This window comes from Podarcis liolepis, assembly GCF_965112155.1.
Source record: "Podarcis liolepis genome assembly, chromosome: 14".
In the NCBI taxonomy this organism is placed as follows: domain Eukaryota; kingdom Metazoa; phylum Chordata; class Lepidosauria; order Squamata; family Lacertidae; genus Podarcis; species Podarcis liolepis.
Window position 1 is genome coordinate 27,050,950 of NC_139569.1, and position 20,318 is coordinate 27,071,267.

Sequence of the window (20,318 nt, forward strand, 5' to 3'; positions counted from 1 at the left end):
TTTTAGGGAGCTGGAAACCAGTTGTGCATGTGGCATTTCTTTTATTTATTTTAAATAAATAAAATAGTTAAAAAAGAAAAACAGTTACCCCAGCTTTGGATTAATTATTGAAAATGCTATAAAACCATAGATGATTAGTACTTTTTGAGCTTTAGTTAATGTTATGTGCTTGTTCTCTTACAGTTTTACATGTGATACCAACAAAATGAGGCTGAGAACGCGGAAAGCTTCTCAGCAGTCAAATCAAAATCACACACAGCGTGCACTGAGGGTGAAGAGAAAGTACTCAGATGTAGAAGAGAGCTTACCTGTTGGGGGAGGAAAACCTCAGAAAAATGAAACAGGCTTACTATCTTCAATCAAAAAGTTTATTAAAGGAAGCACCCCAAAGGTAAGCTTCAAATATTTTGATCATGCTAATCTATCTATGGAATATTTATCACCATAGCGTTCCCAAAAGGGATTTACATAAAAAAGTTTTAAAACCACAAAAATTCACAATAAAAAAGAAATGTAAACACATTAGTTGTATGTGGAATAAGCAGCCTCACATAACCAGCATGCTTAAGTCTAATTAATGCATGAAGGGGTTAAGACCATAGAGCAAGCTGTCCTGCCCAGCTTCGCTCAACTTGGAAGGGTCTACTTGAGAAGCTCCCATGTGAAGAGTTTTGAGTTGGTTGCTCCGGCTCAGACTGCATGGCTCTCACAAGCCACTCTTGATTTCCTATACCAGTAACCAAGGAACTTTCACCACTCTGTAACTAAGGTAAGTTTTACTTCCTGTGACTTTTTCTGAATGCTGTATGGAAAAGCACATGAATCTGACATTTGGAGTGATTATAAGTAAGCCGTTTTTAACTTACCAGATGTGTGGTGTTTTTGTATGCCAGTGGGAAACTTTGGAAATAAGCCTTTTAAGGGACAATTTGATACTCACTTTAACTGGCACATTTTAAGGTTCTACAGCCTGTATTTCCACACTTTACTTTGCTGTTTATTTTGTGATTTCAAATCTCTGTAAGGGTTCTCTCACCAAAAGAGTACTTGCCCTAAACTTGGATCTTGGCATCCAGGAATTCTCCTTTATACCTGTATAAATGTTGGTCCCTTTGAACCAAAATTGTAAACATAATGCCAGAATAGAAACTGGACCTTACAGAATAAATCTTAACACATCCACTAAGGCCTGTGTGTGGAGTGGCCCTACCAGTTGTGTTGGCTGGGGCATCTAGTGCTCATATTAGGGATAGCTAGACTGCCACTTCATGAAGGGATAGAGAGATTTCTCAAGGGGATTGGCACAGCAAAGCTAGCATGGGCAAGCTTCCCATGCAAAATAAGATGCAGTGAGTGGCCTGAAGCTGCAAGGCTACTGAGATAAGCAGGTGGGGAAGCAATCGTAAAGATAGCAAGAAAGCAGACTTGGTAAAGTTCCCTATGAAGGGAATTACAAAAACATGGGGCCACCACTGAAAAGGCTCTGTCCTTGCTATTTCATAAAGCTAATCTCAAGTAGGTTATTATGAGAGCTGTCAGACCTTCATCTAACATGGCTCCAAATGTTTTAGGGATTTAAGGATCAATGCCAGCACATTAAATTGAACCTGGAAATAAACATCTATGTAGCTGGTGTAGGAATGATGTAATGCAAGGGCAGGAACCCCCAATGCAAATGCTAGCAGGAAGGGGCTTCCCTCCTCTTCTGCCTGCCCCCTCCCCCAACCTTCTCTGGAGGGAACTCCCAGAACAGCACACAGTGGGAGAAGAGAAGAGGTCATTTTGTTGATGGAACAATAAGAAGAGTGCAGATGAATTCCTCCCAGGGTGCTGGAAAAGTGATTCAGCATGTCTTCTCAGTGATAAGAATGGAAACTTCCTGGGAAATTTCCATCATTCAGGTTGGTGACAATGGAGCAGACTTTAATTGGGATTATCTCAAGAGAGAAAGTTCCTCATCTACCCTATTCTTGTTTCACACCAGAATGCAGAACATTTTGTAAAAAGCTCGTACTTTAGTAGAGCCATGTGTTTCCCAGTAATAACTTTACACAAAGCTCCAAGCAGTGATTTTGGGAGACTTTTAAAGGCAACATTTTAGGTTGTTAGAGAATTTCAGTTTGTAGTACCTCAAATATAGGTAAAAAAGCAGCCAGTCCTCATACAGCTATTATAATCTTAGAATACAAGTGTTGAAAAGAAAGAAGTTTGAGCCTTCTGTTTCTACCTTCCCTCCTATAGTGTAACAATTTCTATAATTGTATTTTTCTATAGAGCTGTATAAGTACGAGGAATATTTTTTAAAAAACAAACAAACCAAAAGCTTGGACTTTGAAGGTTCCAACTTGAGTCTTTGAGCACACACAAGAAACCAACACACCCAACCACACTTTTGTCCCAGGCGGGGATGGGACCTGTGCAACTTTCACTTGCTTTCAACTGAAGGGCCCCTTTATTTCAGCCTTTTATGACATATTTTCTGCCAAAACAGTCAGAGCTGAACCTTATGAAATGAGAGATGTGGAAACGAAAATGTGGAAGATGCTAACAGTGCCACCACCATGAGCATAAAAGTGAGGATCAGTTTTTAAAAGGGCATAGAAAGTTTGTTAGTAACCTACATATCAGATAATAAATTTTTTATTCTTTATTCTTTAAGGATGAAAGAGAACATCCTGCAAAGAGGAGTAGAACTGAACGTGATATAGATGACAACTTGATTTCATCCACTCCTCGAACAGGAGAAAAACCTAACAAACAGATTTCTCGAGTTAGGCGGAAAAGTCAAGTGAATGGAGGTTTGTAAATATTCTACTCAAGTGACTCCTATGAAGCCTTTGGTCTTTCTACCCCATTGAAGTAATTAAGATTTTGTGTCCTGGTTTCATGGAAGAGAAAATTTGAGCCTGCAGTGCCAGGAGTGCACATTGGTTATTGGGCAGCATATAAATATTTAAAACCAACTTATTTGGGTGGTTTAGAAGTAAACCTAGTGCCTTTATTGTGTAAAATACATTGCAGTTTTTTTCCTTGATGTTTACAGTAGCCCAATCTGACATAAGTCAAAATGGTTGGGTCCTTAGAGAAGTTAGTTTAAGAAAATTCACAGAAGAAAAGTTTGCAGTCCCCTCCTTTCCTCCCTTACCCCCCCCCCGAGCTACTTGTGACCCCCACCCACAGAAGGCTCTGCAGAGTATTGGTTGGCCATCCTGAACAATATTAGAAGGGCAGGGAGGACTCCTGACGGAAGGAAGGGATGGGCTGTGATTTTCATTTAGTTACCATCTTAGGATCCATGCATGGTACGGAAGGATTTCTCCCTCCCACAGCAGCCCCCTGCACAACATCAAACATTGTCCAGAGATTTTGGGGGGCATTGGGGGCGGGGATCTGCTGTAGGTAGAAGGGAACACAAAACCATATCTCCATGAACTTCCTTAATTAAACTTATCTTAGAATCCAGATTTATTTATTTTGTTATAAACAAAGGCTAAAAGAGTGTTTTGCCTTACTGAACTAGGGTTTGAAATGTGATGTGTGTCCACTCAAACCTCTTGACAGAGTAGCCAACATGGTGCCCTCCAAATCTTGGGCTACAGCTCCATTGTCCTTGACCATTGGCCATGTTGACTAGAACTGATAGGAGTTGAAGTCCAACAACATATGGAGGGCAGCACATTGGCTGACCCCACCCCACCTACACTGTAGTGGTTAATGATGTTTGGCAATGGAGCAGAGCACTCTTGCATAGCTTGTAGCTGCATAGTTAGCAGGATCACACGCTCCTTTTCCTCCTTCAATGAAATGGACTATATTGTTTGCATTGGGGACAGTTAATGCTTAATATGCTGAACTGCATTTTTGTTTTACACAAATGGATCACTTAAGAAAAGAAAGAAAACAGTATTGTTTTCCCTTAGAAAGGAGAGGATAGTTGGGTGAGTTGGCTGCTCCACTAGGCAATAATATGCAAATTGAGCTGTTCTTACCTTGGGTGGGAGGGAAACTGACTTCAGTTCCCTTTCCCTTCCATATTTAAGAAGGCCCTGACAACTGAGTGGACAGAGCCTGCGGGTGAGTGGGTGTCTGACTTTAGTATCTATCTGATATTCCAGATAGATTATGGTGCAAGCAGCCACTGTGTATTGTTGGATACATGTTGTGAGCAAATAACTGTATCTTTAATAGGGATTTGGTAGTCAGAGGTGACCAATTGTGATGCTGCTTGCTTTACTGCCTTGAAGACTGCAGGCCACAGGATTTGCCTTAATCTCATCAGCTCTTTATGGGTTTCCTGGATATTGAGTGGCTGTTCTGGTGTTTAATTGCAGGGTTTTTGTGGGTTTTTTTTACTGTAAAATGCAGAAACCTCTTGTTCCAGTTTTAAGAGGATTAAACTCCTGAAATAAGTATTTGTTGAACTAAGCATGTGTTTGTATGGATTGAAAATATTGCCTACTGAAATCCTGATAAGAAACAAAAATATTGCTATTGCTACTCATAACTATTGACTGTGTTTGGATGTAATGCCAGCTCCCCTTTCGCCTCCCGTATGGCTGCAAGGAGAAGTCTGCCTCAGGCAGCAAAATGTCTTGTTCTGGCCCTGGAAATTTACTTGAAGATACTGTGTGACTTGGTCATTCCAACCTATGTAGTAAAAATGACATCAGGAACAATGTGAGCATTGTACAATACTGTCAAGTCAAATGTTTTGTGTCTGCATTCTAGAAGCTGGAAATTATGAAATGACAAACCAGCATGTTAGGCAAAATGGAAAATTGGAAGATAATCCCGCAACCGGCAGCCCTCCACGGACTACTTTACTGGGGACCATATTTTCTCCCGTCTTCAATTTTTTCTCACCAGCAAATAAAAATGGCAAGTATTATGCAAAACCATGTTTAATGTGTTATGTACACTTAAAAATAAAATAGCAATTTAGAAAAAGTAATCTCCTGTCTCAATGCTGGGCAAAAGATAGGTATGTTTTGATTACTCTTTTTTAAAAAAATATTTAAAGATTCTGAAGCGAAAAATGAAATAAGAATGTTAATTCTTACCTAAGTGCAATAGCAATTTGTGAACCGAAAACATCATTTCAGGGACAGCCGGCTCAGACTCTCCGGGGCAAGCTGTTGAAGCTGAAGAAATAGTGAAGCAGCTTGATATGGAGCAGGTGGATGAGATTATCACTAGCACTGCAACTTCAGCCAATGGAGCATCATATACTAGCCAAGCAGTGCAAGTCAGATCAACGATCAACAATGGCTTGGAGGAAGTAGAGGATGTAACTGATCGTGATTTGCCTCCTCTCACTGGTAAGAACCAGGCATATTTTGGTGTGGTTGTTTTTAAATCTTATGTACATGACTAATTTTGGGGGGTTGGGGGGGTACGCCCTCACTCTTCTGAACCGAATGGCTCAGGGACGCAGGATTCTCCATGACCAGCATGGTTGTGCGGTCTGCATAGCTACCTTTCCATGATTTGTTGGGAGAGAATGATGTCCTAAACTTCCCTTCCTTGAGATACTCCAAGCGTTTCTATAGCCATGGACTGCAGGAGCAGAGAAGCTTTTATCTGGACTTATTCTGTTGAACAGTGCTCTGCAATTTTGAATGGGAATGGTGCAAATCTAGTTTACCTGAGCATGAATTAACAATTGTTGTTGTTGTTGTTGTTGTTGTTGTTGTTACTATCATTCTTATTTATCCACCCTTCACACTGAGGTCCTAGGGTGGGTTACAACAATAAAAACACCATGTTGAAAACACTTTACAATCACAGAAATAATGGGGGTCTTAAAAATGTACATCTCAAATGTCAGAAGCCAGGGGAAAGAGGTGTATCTTCTGCCTTCACTGAAAGATATATAATGCCAGGTGCACCTCTGTGAGGAGGGAGTTTCACAACTTAGAACTAAATGCAGTGGTACCTCTAGTTACAAACTTAATTTGTTCCGGAGGTCCGTTCTTAACCTGAAACTGTTCTTAACTAGAGGCGTGCTTTCGCTAATGGAGCCTCTTGCTGCTGCTGCGCCTCCGGCACACGATTTCCGTTCTCGTCCTGGGGCAAAGTTCTCAACTCAAAGTGACGCTTCCAGGTTAGCGGAGTTTGTAACCTGAAGTGTTTGTAACCTGAGATGTTTGTAACTTGAGGTACCACTGTAATTGCATTGAGTGTCTTAGTGCCAAAGAAAGAAAAGAAAACCAAAGGGAATAACTCTTTGGTGGATGAGAATGTAGCCGAAGAAATGGATGGTGGTTTTTTCTGTCTTACGTTTGTACATTCTAGTTTCAGTGTGTCATTAACTATGCTCTGTTGTAACATTCAAATGAAATTATAGCTGACACTTGAAACTTAGCATTTAAGACTTTAATAGATTGATAAAAGCTCTTATTAGAGGTGAAATAGTTATATGTAGGACCATTCTGGGGAGGTTCCCACTAATTATTTTAGTAGTATTATATTTTTACATCTATCCTACCTCTCCCCCACACCAGGACTGATGGAAGCTTACACAGATTAAATAAAGGTAAAGGTACCCCTGCCCGTACGGGCCAGTCGTGTCCGACTCTAGGGTTGCGTGCTCATCTCGCTCAAGAGGCCATGAGCCGGCGCCATCCAAAGACACTTCCGGGTCACGTGGCCAGCGTGACGAAGCTGCAGCTGGCGAGCCAGCACCAGCGCAGCACACGGAAACGCCGTTTACCTTCCCGCTATAAAGCAGTACCTATTTATTTACTTGCACTTAAGGGTGCTTTCGAACTGCTAGGTGGGCAGGAGCTGGGACCGAACGACGGGAGCTCACCCCGCCGCGGGGATTCGAACCGCCGACCATACAGTCAGCAAGTCCTAGGCACTGAGGTTTTACCCACAGCGCCACCCGTGTCCCACACAGATTAAATAGAACAGACTAAAAAAAAAAGCAATCCTTAAAATGTGATTAAATGTAATTTAAGGCAAAAATGGAGACTAGAAATATTTTGATTATTGAATATTCCACTTAGCTGCTAACTGGAGCTTTCCTCCCCTCTTCAGATGAACTAATGAGGAGCTTTTGTGTTTATTAGCACCAGTATCTCCGGACAGTGGTTACTCATCAGCTCATGCGGAAGGTGCCTATGAGGAAGACTGGGAAGTTTTTGATCCGTATGTGTTCATGTTTGATTTCACTTTGTAATTCTAGATATGACATTTTGAGAAATAAAATACTTTGCCCTCTTTGTGAGTCAGTGTTGAAGACTGCAGTACTTAACATTTATTTTGAGCACAATGCTGCAGCAGTTCTACCAGCCTCAGTTGTAGAGCCATAGCAGTAAAATCAACAATTATTTATTTGAACCCTCTTTATACTGCTCTTCATCAAAATTGATTTCAGTGGCGTTTACTAGGTTTAAGAAGAATAAAATATACATTACGTTCTCTAACAGCAAACTCAGCTAGTGAGCACTGACAAGAGTATGGCCCAAACTTGGCTGCTGAGAAACAAGGAAGAGATATTGATATGCTCAAGGGAACCATATGGTTTGCAGAAATGAAAAAAAAAAGAGGAAAATGTATGGAGGCATTTGAAAAAAACAACCCAGTGAGGACTGCATGCTTACTGGTTACAGAATTCTTGATGTGGGGGGGGGGGAATAAACTGAGGGGGGGGCGTGGTGGAATAGAATAGAATATCTTGGAAGAGAGCTGAGTCAGCTGTCTAGAACCCTGAGCAGGAGCATGCCACGCTGCTGCAACATTTACAGCTCCCACTCACATACAGGTACTTCCCCATTTGCACATGATCAGCACGTGCATGACTGCTGACAGGCACACTGCAAGGGTGTGGGGCAGAATGGGGTGGGCTTATATCATCCCGCTGATGCGTGCAATGCCTTAGAAGGTACCCCCATGTAAATGGGGATCTGCCTGTATGTACATAAAACGTTTATACATAAAAAAGACCTGCAGGTAAAAGAAAAATCAACATTCCTTAGATGAGTGAATAAAAAGGTTTTATCTCAAAACATCTTCATTTGATCCCAAAACATTACAATTGCACACGCACACCACATCCCATTGAATCATACAGGAAAGTTTTCCAGGGCTTCCCAGATTAGTTGTGTGTCTATTTCCATCCTGCATCCAGTGGGGACTGGGATTGCTGAAGATGTCTTCTTACCTCCCTGGTGGTCCATTACATTAGCCTGCCAGGGCAGCTTTCCAAATTTGTCCCAAGAGTTGTAAAGCAGCAGTTGTAATAAATTACCAAACCGTATATTGGTTTGCCTTTCTTCTAGGTACTACTTCATCAAACATGTTCCACCACTAACAGAAGAACAACTTAATCGGAAGCCTGCTCTTCCATTGAAAACGAGAAGCACACCAGAATTTTCTTTAGTTCTAGACTTGGTAAGGAATACATATTGGCATTAGTTATGATAGAAAGAGGTGTGTGTGTGTGTGTGTGTGTGTGTGTGTGAGAGAGAGAGAGAGAGAGAGAGAGAGAGAGAGAGAGATGTATGCTGTGCAAATTGCAGGTGGGGGGGCTTCATTTCCGAGCATACTTTATTTCTACCTGCCTTCTAAGTCATCTCATTTTCTTAATTCTTTATAGGATGAAACACTAGTCCACTGTAGTCTAAATGAACTGGAAGATGCTGCACTCACATTTCCAGTCCTTTTCCAAGATGTCATTTACCAGGTAATCAAAACCACGTTCCGGTGAAGTATAAAACTGGTTATATAAATTAAATGGGCAAACACTTGTCATGCACATGGTGTCTTCTTGCCCTCCTGGAACATTGGCAATTAAGCAGTATTGATTACATTCTTTGAAATTTTGTCAGGCAAGTCCTCAGATATTAGATGTATTGTGACACACTGCTTCTTCGTTGTACACTTGCATACTTTTACACTTCCTTTTCTTTTATTTGTAAAGAGCTCAAGCATGAGGAAGCCAGAAGGCTTCCTCTTAGCTGTCTTTCTACGTGGCAGCTTTTCTCCCTGCCAGCAGGTGGAGGCAGGAGTTCTGGAAGCTTAAATAATTTTACTGCCGAAGAGCTTAGTGCAGATTTGCTTTTCTGCCTTGCCTGAGTAAAATCGACCCATGCTATTCTGCTCAGAAGGGATTAAAAATACAGACCTGGGAATAACATGTGCAGATCCATCTCTTCCTTCATAGTTACGTGCTGCTTGTGTGGCAGGAGTTGCTTTTGTTGATGGAGACTACCAGATTGCTAGCTGTTGGTTGTGCTTCACAACATATTATTAGCTTCCATCTACTGTGTGTACAACAATTCGGTCAGTGAAGAACAGAGGAAAGAGGAAGAGTTGGAGGTGTTTTCCAGCAACTGCCAAAGATGCTGCACTGACCCCGGCTGTTGTTCTCAGGTCCCTATTGTGTGACGTACCTGGGAGTAGCAACAGCTTCCCTTCATGTAATTTGCACGATATTGAACTCCTCTGTAGTATCTTTGGAGAATGACATCAGGCACCTTAAATGGACACTTGTCCAGGTATTTTACCCTAATTTAAAAACTTGCATTTTGTCTTTTTGTTCTGTAAAACCCTCCAAAATTCTGAGGTTAAAATGAGGTATTTCCCCAGAAGAAATCATGTTTAGTGACACCAATGTTCAGCTTCCTCTTTAATTAGATAAGTTAGGAAGTTACCTTAGAATATTTTGGATAGTAAAAGCAGGAGCTGAAAATTGGCTGATAGCATCATCTTCTTTTCTGCGGCTTGCCAATATTACATCTTGCTGAGAAGTAAACACTACTTTATGAGGTTTCTTTATATAAATATTGCTGAAGTGAGCAACAACACATTTGAGTCTTGGGTGGAATAAATGTAGAACCCCTCTTTGGTTCTTGGGCTGGGCTATTGTTTAGGGGGTGTTGTTTGGGGTGGGGTTGTTGCTGTTGCTGTTAAATTGTAAAATCCAAAATAAAAATCCTAAAAATTATGTGGAAAGTGTTCAATAGTTTTGATATTTTGTTTAGTGTTTATAACTACTTTTGTTACATTAGTAGTTACGCAATTTTTTTATATGTTGTAAGCTGCCTTGAGCATAGTTTTACATTTGGAAATGCGGCATACAAATAAAATGATTGATTGAGTGAGTGATTGGTTTCTTGGCAGTCCTTTTCTGCCTAGCACAGGGCTAGCGCCATAAAACTTGATTTTTTGCAAACTTTGACATTTAGTTAGGAGTTTAGTGACCTCTGTTCCTTAACCTTTGTAATCCTCTATCCACTTATTCCACTGCCAGTCTCATAAAAAGCTCCTCCAGAGTAAGCAGGTTAAGAACTGCAGCTGTAAATGTTCCAGACCTGGTCCCTAACCCTTAAGCATTTTGCCTCTCAAGCCAAATGCTCACATCTGGAAGTATGTTTCATTGCTTTGAGGGGAAACCAGTTTCCAACTATGCTTGAAATTGCAGTCACGGCCATCTATGGCTATAGATAAACAGAGTTTGCCCCTATTACGTTTGAGTGTCATTTCTTCTGTTTTGATATGGGCCCAGTGAAAATGGCAAGGAAGTTTGAAGTGTCAGCTTCATAATATTATTGTTAGTCTGTGAAAAACCATTATTCAGTCAAACTCCAAAAGGCAAAAACAATCAAAAGCCATTTGTGGACCAGAGTCCTCTTTATTTGCTACATAATTTATTAAGAACTAATTTGGTGCAAATGGTCACAATGATGATCAAGTGTTGTAGTGATGTGGTCCATTACTGCAGCCAAGCTTGAGCTTATCTGGGTCCTTTGGTCATCCCGAAGACTTCCTCCAAGATCTTGCTGAAAATCAGAATGGCAAAAAGAGAGACTTTTTTGTGGTTGTCCCCCATTTCTGGGGTGCTTTCTCCAGAGATGCTCCCCTGGCACCAGTCTTTGTGGCAGCAGGCAAATACCTGCCTTTCCTCCCAGGCAGTTTACTATCTTCTTCTCAGTTGGTGCCCTTAATGCTATCTGCCAGGGTAGCTCGATTTTTTAAATTTTAATGGGGGTTGTGTCCATACTTGAGTGGATTTTGTTATTAGTTTGTTGCTTTGTTAAAAACTTGGTTATGCTGTATTTATCTTACAGGTTGTATTTGCTTATTTGATATTTCAAAATATTTTATTGTAAGTCATCAGGAGGCTTTGGAGTTGGTGACTAAAATTTTTATTAATAATAATAATAATAGGAAGGAAGGTTCAAGTAGTTACTTAACTGTGCAAAGAATGACTGAGACCATGCAAGTTCACTCTTTTGCTCTCCCCACCCTTTTTAATGATCATCTTCTGTTGATTGCAAAGGCCTGTGGTAACAGTACTGATTCAAGATGGCAGTAAATTATTGAACTAAGCTCAATGTATTATAAAGGTGTATAAACCTAAATGACCTGGGACCAGGTTACCTGAAGGGACTGCCTTATTCCTTATGTACTGTGCTTATCTGGAGAAGCTTTCCTGATTGTCCCAGTTATCCCATACTTTTTTAGTTTCTCCACATACTAAGGCTTTCAGTATAGGGGAACTTGCTGAAATAGCATACCAAGGCTTTCAGTAATTTGGAACACTGTTCCAGGCACCTACAATCCTGGTATTTTGTTGCCTGCGGAAAACTTATTTGTTTGTAGAAAATTAATTTGATACAGTTTTTGTGAGACAAAGTGTTCTGTATTTTATGATTCTATAATTTTAAGATTTTAAAACTTTTATGATGATTTTACTGTACACTGTTTTGATACTTTTTATGTGCTGGTGGTTTATAAATATTCTTATAAATAAAAATAAGATACTGCCTGGTACAATTGCCATTGTATCAAGTGCAATAGATGATGCTACAAGTTTTTGAGTGAGTTGTAGTAATAGTAATTTTTATTGATTTATCATAAAACATATGGACAAACTAGCATACGAACCAAACAATAACTGGGTTGTTTTTTGTTTTGTTTTGTTTTCCAATTATACAAGCAAACAGTAATAAGAATTTTACACCCTCTCTAGCATTACTATTTCTTCTTCAATTACTGAATATAATAAGTATTTTACTGTAAATTTTCACTGCTGTCCACCAGCTTTAGTTTCAGAAACCCCTGCCATTTGAAGCAAAATGTCCCTATTCTGTGTATTTTAAAATTGCTTTTTCTTTTTGTTCTAGGTTTATGTGAGATTAAGACCATTCTTCAGAGAATTTTTGGAGCGTATGTCCCAAATCTACGAGGTAAAGGGACTTAATTTGGATCTTGTATGATTATCTTAGCCTTCAGCAGTAGAACAGATAATAACAATGTCCCCCCTTCATTTTCAGATCATTCTTTTTACTGCTTCAAAGAAGGTATATGCAGACAAATTGCTGAACATACTAGACCCCAAAAAGCAACTGGTCAGGTAAGCTTAATGACCAAGTGGTGGCTGTTATTTCTTTTTAAATCAGAATTGCAGCACACACTATTATGACGTAGAACCTGAGTGCATTTTAGTTATCATAGCTGAATACACATGGAAACACAGATAAAACGCTGATAACAGGCTATTTTGAAACCTTGGAAACGTTGAACAGTACAACAACAAATGGGTACCTGCAACAAAATGCTGCAGTGTCTCCTCAGGCCCTACTGAGTGCTCATGTTCAGGGTTCCCACCTGCCAGCCATACCTTCCCCAAGTTCTGAGGGGCTCAAGCAGGCCAGTTTGTTCCATTTCTACCCACCCCAGCCTTCAATTTCCTGGTTTTCTTTACCAAATTACGTCAGCGTTCCATAGCAGCTTGCAGTGGCCACTGGTAGCATGCTCAGTTCTCATTGGACTCTTATGTTCCGGGGTGGGGGGGGTGGCGTTTGCCCTCCTAGGTGGGTCATAAGGAAAGAGTTAAATGAGTGTGAAGTGATTGGCCAGTGGGAACCCAAGGGGAGGAGTTAGAGTTGGAGTTGTTTGGAAGTCAGTGGGGAGTTGGAGAAGGAAGAGGGAGGATAAGTTTGTGGGTTGGTCTAGTTTTAATGTGAGAGAGTGAGAGGAACTATTAGGTGGAGTCAGATATATAGTTGGGATAATCAGTTTGAAGTTGTTAGGAACATGCTTATAAGTTGTTGTTCATGCTTATAAAATAAACTTGATTATTTGTTAATGTTAACAACTGTCTGGACTCCATGTGTACCCGAGAGAAACGGGTTGGTGGCAACGAGGAGGCAATCACAGTGGTGGCACGGGGATCAATAAACTGTCAAACGTCCGGGGACCCTGTGTGATCGCCACAGGATGTTTTTTAAAGTGTTGTATTTCTGCATACTTTAGGGATCACTAAGCATTTTTAAATATTCCTCTTGATTCTCAGTGACCCCATTTTGGCTTCAATTCCCTGTCATCACTCAATCCCCTTGAGTTTGCTATTGGAGGATTTGATTATCCATTTTATTCATATATGCGGTAGCAACTCAGATGGTCTAGTGCAGGGGTGGGCGCTCTGGATGTGGTTGGTTACAGCTCACACCATCCCTGACCATCATCATCCCTATCCCTGACCATTGATTAGCTGCTGGGGGTGCTGGGAGTTGGAGTCCAGCATCACCTGAAGGGTCCACATGGGAGAAAAATGGGGCTACCTGCCAATGAGGTAGCGCTTCCTACATATATGAGGGAGTGTACCGGTAAATGAAAAATAGGATTCTCAGTTGGCCTGGAATGGGGGGTGGGGTGGACTGACTTGCTTGAGTCCCTAGCAGCACCTTGTATCCTGGAAAAATATGTGACTGACTGGAAGTCTGAAGAGAAGCACTCGTGTTAATGATGCAACATTTTGTTGCAGGTCCCACTTGTTCCTTCTAATAGTGAACTCATGTGGCTGAGTGCAGACAGAATTGGGCTACTGAGGAACAGGAGGGAGGTATCGGCACGCTTGGGTGAACCCCGAGGTATGCAGAAGTACAAAACATTTTTAATAGCAAAAAAGAAAAACTCCCAAATGTTTGCTGGGCATGCTCAGTAGTGTCCACGAGCCACAGAATGTTGGAATATTGGGAAAGAAAAACAGAAACTTGGGGGGAGGGGTCTGTTGGTCTGATAGCGTGTACTATTCTGAAGGAAGACACAGCTAGATGTTTGGAACCCTGAAGATGAGCCATCCTATTTTATTCATTCATAATATTTATATCCCACACAATAACAAAAGTTCTTTTGGCAGATTATATTAAAAATTAAATCAATACAAATAAATTAGGCTCAAACATGAAAACTACAACAACATAAGAACAACAACTGAATTCTCCTGGTGGACTTGTGCGTGAAAGATGGCAGTTGAGGCTTGGCTGTCTTTGGGTTCTCTCCAAATGTTATAGGATCATTGTAAAAACACTTCATCATTGCCTGATTTTCTTCCATAGTTAACAGCACAGGTGCTCCACCTCCTGGTCAAATTAATCACTAAGAACACAAGGCCTTGTTTGGTTTTGCATGATTATATATATGGTAAATATATTGTACTGCAGAGAATTAAAAACCTGTTTTTCAGCCAAAAAACAGCAACCTTTAGCTGTGTTTTTAACATCTATTTTTCACCACACACACCAAAAAACTACCATTTAATAAAAAGACAATTCTTAACATTAAATCCCGTGAAAGAGAGGAAATCTTGTAAAAAGCAGCATTTTCTTCATATACATTTTTCTCTATGTAATCTGAATGTGTTCTTTTAACCAAATACAGGCATCGACTTTTCCGTGAGCATTGTGTTTGTGTACAAGGAAACTACATAAAGGATTTAAATATCCTTGGTAGAGATCTCTCAAAAACTATTATTATTGACAATTCACCACAAGCCTTTGCCTATCAGGTGAGTGTTTTTTCTCCGCAGCTGACTTTGCAGACAAAACAAATGCTAACGTAACTTCATCTGTAGCCTCAGTAAGTAAAAAAGCATGATTTTTTGTTTATGCGTGTGGGGGCAAGTACCTAATTCACCACAAAACGTATACAGTATTTTACAATTTGAAGGGCAGTTTGCTATCACAATATTTCATGATAAATATTGGAAAAGTGTGCTTATGTAAAATTATGTGGTTGAATCAGAGTTAGGACACTGCTGTTGACCTTATCCTGTATTAGTTTTGCTCATGTTAAGAGATTTGCCCTCACACGCCTTCCTGGATTATGGGCCAGGATGTTTCAGCACTAAGCATGAAATCTCTGGAATGGAGAGGAAACAAACAAAGTTTTGATATGATCCGTTGACAGAAATAGAAGTTGCACTGTATTGATTGTGGCTACAATCTGTAGTAAGGCAAGATGCACTTAATGCACTGAAGTTTCCAGCTGCTTTCCCCAGCCTTCTTTCCCACTGTTACAGCTTTTCATATTTGGGGACAGTTGGGCTCTTAGGGGAATTGCCAAAAATGAAACTCACAGTAAGATGGTATTGCTACTTGCCTGAACTCGCTTCAGAAATTCTTGTAAATTGACCATATGTCTGGTGTTGGCCCATTTAATTGCATGTATTTAATTATAATATGCCTTGTGAGCTGAATGAAGGATGGGTTTATAAATTTAAATAAAAATATATAAATAATTTAACTTGCCTCTGATATTTTGCTTTTTCTAGCTTTCAAATGGAATTCCTATAGAGAGCTGGTTCATGGATAAAAATGACAATGAGCTCCTAAAATTGATTCCTTTTCTGGAGAAACTTGTAGAAATGGTATGTATTTCAGTGATTAATCTTTTGATAGAATTTTTCCTCTTAAAACTTGATAGCATTACAAGTGTAGTGGCCCTGTGTTGCTTTCTGGGCATAATTCAGGATGCTGATGTTGATGTAAAAAGCCTTCCCTAAAAAAACATTGTTTGGGATTCCAGATCATCATGCAGATATTTCTGCACAGTGATTTCAGCACAACTGATCAGCTGATCATGGGCACTTCAAAACACTTAGCAGGGCTGCCTGCAAGGAGCTTTTCCTCTGCTCTTTGCAAGCCCCTTCAACTCCTTGTGGAGTTCTGTTTGGGGAGCTCAGTAGTACAACAAGTCCCATGGAGCTTGAAGTTAGCATATGTTAGTTGATAGTCATTGACTTCTGCTTTCTTGTGGGGTTGGCTGCACTATGGAATTCCCCATGGGGAATTTAGTAGTGCACCCAATCCATTTGGCTTGCACTTAGTGCCCATTCAGAGGGATGTGGGTGGCGCTGTGGGTTAAACCACAGAGCCTAGGACTTGCCGATCAGAAGGTCGGCAGTTCGAATACCCGCAATGGGGTGAGCTCCCGTTGCTTGGTCCCTTCTCCTGCCAACCTAGCAGTTCGAAAGCACGTCAAAGTGTAAATAGATAAATAGGTACCGCTCCGGCGGGAAGGTAAACGGCGTTTCTGTGTGCTGTTCTGGTTCGCCAGAAGCGGCTTAGTCATGCTGATCACATGACCCGGAAGCTGTACGCTGGCTCCCTCGGCCAATAAAGCGAGATGAGCCCCACAACCCCAGAGTCTGCTACGACTGGACCTAATGGTCAGGGGTCCCTTTACCTTTTTAAGTGCCCATTCACCAATTGGTGGTGGCAGCAATCAGGTTCTAAGGTTTGGCACTTTGTGCACCTGCCCCACACCTGATGCTGCATATCTCATTAGGTGTGGGGCAGGTTGGTGTCGTTTGGGAAAAAGAAGCTAGAGCAGGGGCGGGGAACCTCTAGCCTGCCTGGCTTAATTTGGCCCAGCACAGGTTCCAATTTAGCACACGGGTTGGCGGTTCCCCGCTCCTGCTATAGCTTCTGCATTAGTAAATGTAAAGTCTGCCAAAGCTCAAGGATGAACGCTTTCAGGAGGCCGAGCAATGTGGAATTTTGCAGAAGATGGCTAGAGTAGTGGAGCTGCCTTGAGTCTCTGGAATTGGGTTGGAGAGGAACAAAAGCAAAATCATTTGCTTGATTTTACATGCATGCAAGAAGTCAGTGTACTTGGAAATTCTGCATAGAAGTAGGCTTAGGCATAACATTGAGTAAAAGAGAATTGTGGAAAAATTGCTGGTGAGCAGTTGAAAATTAGAATCTCTGTTGACATCTTTTCTTCTGCCGTGGTGGTGAACTACCGTGCACTTTACAAGTGGAGCTGCTTCTTACATGTGAGACATGGAAGTTACTGATTTTTCTTTCCTTGCTTCTTTTTAGAATGAAGATGTTCGACCTCACATCAGAGACAGATTTCGCTTGCATGACTTACTACCCCCTGACTAAACACCAATGCTTTGCCAGGTAGCTGAAGGAGAAGAAAATGCAGGACCTTTTTTTTTTCTTTTCTTTTTGGACTAAAACAAAAACATTGCCATTACTGTTGAAATTTTTGCATTTTTGTACCCTGTCTCGCTTTTCTTATCTCTGGTGCCCAACAATAATCAAGGGTTACAGAAGAACTTTATATAATAATATTCGCCAAATGGAATCCATACAGTAGGTAGGCTAGAACAGAAGCGTCTTTAGAACTAGTGCAACTCCAATAATTTTTTTTATGTACAGGACATCTGCCGTTTTTAAAGAATTCTGTTTCTGCCACCAGCAGTTTGACCTATAAACACACACACAGGATTTTATGAAATAACAGAGATTGAAAATGGACTCTTTTTCTTTTCTCTCTGTTCGGTGCTCTCTAAGTGGGTTTATAGCCACTTTGTGTTACTTTTAAGATTCTCATTTCAACAGGAATGGCCAGTAAATGTTTTTTTTTCCTGTTAAGGTTTATAACCTTCTTACATTTTTGACTTGTATTAGAGTTTAGAATTTCATTATGCATTCCTTTTAGTTGAGGCGGCTTCATAGTTTTTCTGGGAATAGCCAAGTTTTATTAGTTTTTTATTATACAATTGAATGGCCATTTTCCTGCTTTGACTGCCTGCATACTGTATATTTGTTTAAAAATATTATCTAGTTTTATTCCATGTAAGTTTCATTTAGAAATCTGCGTTTAAATATATATTTTTTGTTTCTGTAATATTCTACTGTAGTGGAAATCTTTTCAAAAAAAATCAAGAGACTGGCTAGATAAGAAAAAATATAAGAATTACTAATATTCAGAATATTTAAACCATTGTGATGGCATGTACTCTGGACAGAGATGATCTATTGTGGTGGTGCACATGGCTGATGGACAAGGATCAATACCTCAGAGTCTACTGTGCATAATACAAGTCCTTGGGGAGAGCTTGCTTGGTCTAATGCAATTCAGTTACTTCTGCCTTCAGTGTCCTCCAAGAATGAAGTATTGTGGAGAGCAGTTCAGTATTTGAAACTGTCTTGCGTGGGTTGGTCTCTCTGCTATGCAGCTTGTTACAATCAACGCTAAACTTCTTGCCTAGCAGGGACAGGGCCACCACAGTAACTGTGCATAACCCTGTGGTTCAGTACACTCCTTTGCCACCAGTGCAGCTGATATGCTATCAGAGTGGTTTTCTATGCTATATGGAAATGGTTTTCAAGCCTTGGTTCTCTAATGCAGCTTGTACAAAGAGGCTGATATTTTTTTAATGGAGTGTAATCTCCTTTTTAGGAGGCTTTTTATGGAAGGGAAAAATTTGTAAAAGTTAGTAAGCTTTGCCTCTAAACTGCATTGACATGCCATAGGCTCGGGCTGTTTTTGTGTAAAGGGTGTTGCAGAATGGCACTTTTTCTAAAGAGAAGTTTGATATTTTGTATGCTTGTTAAAGAAAGTACAGTATTGGAAATTAAAGGTGGACAACTGATAATTAAGAAGTATGTCAATTAATTTTTTATGTATATTACCTGTTTACTTGTACAATTTTATTGTACAAATTACACGCAACTTCATTTTCAAATGAGTCCTTAAAATAAGGAAAATCTTTTTAGGAAAACATTTAATTTTTGTATTTTTTGATTTTAAAAGGCATGAGTTATATCAACTTTTTCCAATGTATTAATGAAGATTTTAACTTTTCATCAGGTTGAGTGTTTTCTTACTATATTATCTGTTGTATATGTAGCTAGCACATTGTGTCACTGAACTGTTAAAAAAAAGTAAGCATGTAGAGCAAGCCTGCTTTGTGGAAAATCATTATTCATTTGAAACAAAATTTTGGTGGATTTTCTGCAGAAAGAAAGAAAGAAAAAGCAAGAAAGAAAGGCATTTGCTATCTAGAATGCTAAAGGTATTTTGCTTGCAGGAAAATGATACAAATTCATTTTAATGAGAATCTCTGAAATGTATTTATCTTTAGGGCATCTGAACATCTTTATGCTGTTTGTCTTAACGTCTTTATTGAAATAAAATGTACATAATGCTACTAATTATATATATATATAAATGTGTATATACATATATATGTATGTATAATAAATTATATATATATGTATATGTATATTAATATATATATACATATATAATTATAAATGTGTATGTGTTTGCAGAGAAGTGACCCCTGTAACCACTCCCTTCCTGTTTTGCTAAAAATAGGGATATAGATACATTTGATTTTGAAAATGTTAAGTTTTAAATTTCCCACATTTTTTTTTAAGGAAAAGATACATCTAGTGATAACCAAGAAACACTCCCTTATTGCTCCTACCGATGCTAGCAACCCACAGCAGTTTTTCCCAGTGGTCTCTAGGAAGAGGCATCCCCTGCACACTCTTTCTGTTCACACTTGGATACAGAAGTTGACCGAGGAGGCTTTGCAGGGACACCTGCCCAGGCTGAGTTTCTTCAGCTTGATAGAAGCACCAGCTAAAAGCGGGGTGACAGCAGCACGATAATGGCAGCTGCGATGGGAGCAAAATGTACCTGCCTCGGTGGAAGGTAGGCACAGAGAGATTCTTTATTTTCTGCAGTTCACAAATAAGTGAGTAGAACCTCCTCCCCACCAAATAAATAGTTGGACATTTTTTGGTGACTTGAAGGAAAAACTGTACAGCATCTTCTTTAGAGTACCTTTCTGAAGCATTTGTGCATTTCCATTATTATTATTTTTAAAAATCCATTACAAACCCCACTGCTTTTCATGAAGCTGACACAGTGCATATTACTAACCTACCTGTTATGTGATCACTGAAAAGAGAAAAGAAGAAAGAATGTGAGCTTTTACAACAACGATTATTAGAAATTGTAGGGAAATCTACAGTCCTACCTAGGACAGCTAAATCAACCATTGCAGGCTGCTCTGTAAATACATATTAAAGTATCATTTTGTAAGTTGGTGCAAGTCTGATTTTTAATTCCCATTGTCCCTTTTCAGTGGAAATGTAAAAATGCTACTATGGTTATTGTAAATGTCATACGGTGTTGTGATTTCAATCTTTTGGCATGGTTTGGTTGTTTTTTTCTTGAATTTGGAATAACTAAACAAGGTAGTATGGGAAGGTCTT

The 20,318-nt window shown here is 39.9% G+C and overlaps 1 protein-coding gene across 3 annotated transcripts in view; it reads left to right on the forward strand.

Moving 5' to 3' along the window:
- The window catches only part of CTDSPL2 (CTD small phosphatase like 2), a 38,414-nt gene extending 18,501 nt beyond the window's left edge, over positions 1-19,913 (forward strand). For all 3 annotated transcript variants that reach the window (XM_083475148.1, XM_083475149.1, XM_083475147.1), the window contains 12 exons: positions 184-391; positions 2,660-2,798; positions 4,729-4,878; positions 5,103-5,318; positions 7,074-7,152; positions 8,286-8,397; positions 8,603-8,689; positions 12,135-12,197; positions 12,285-12,364; positions 14,674-14,800; positions 15,566-15,661; positions 17,118-19,913. In XM_083475148.1, the coding sequence (XP_083331274.1) occupies positions 206-391; positions 2,660-2,798; positions 4,729-4,878; positions 5,103-5,318; positions 7,074-7,152; positions 8,286-8,397; positions 8,603-8,689; positions 12,135-12,197; positions 12,285-12,364; positions 14,674-14,800; positions 15,566-15,661; positions 17,118-17,183 (1,401 nt within the window). In that variant the 5' untranslated portion in view covers positions 184-205 and the 3' untranslated portion in view covers positions 17,184-19,913. The remainder of the gene's footprint in view (positions 1-183; positions 392-2,659; positions 2,799-4,728; positions 4,879-5,102; positions 5,319-7,073; positions 7,153-8,285; positions 8,398-8,602; positions 8,690-12,134; positions 12,198-12,284; positions 12,365-14,673; positions 14,801-15,565; positions 15,662-17,117) is intronic.
- Positions 19,914-20,318: the final 405 nt, after the last annotated feature.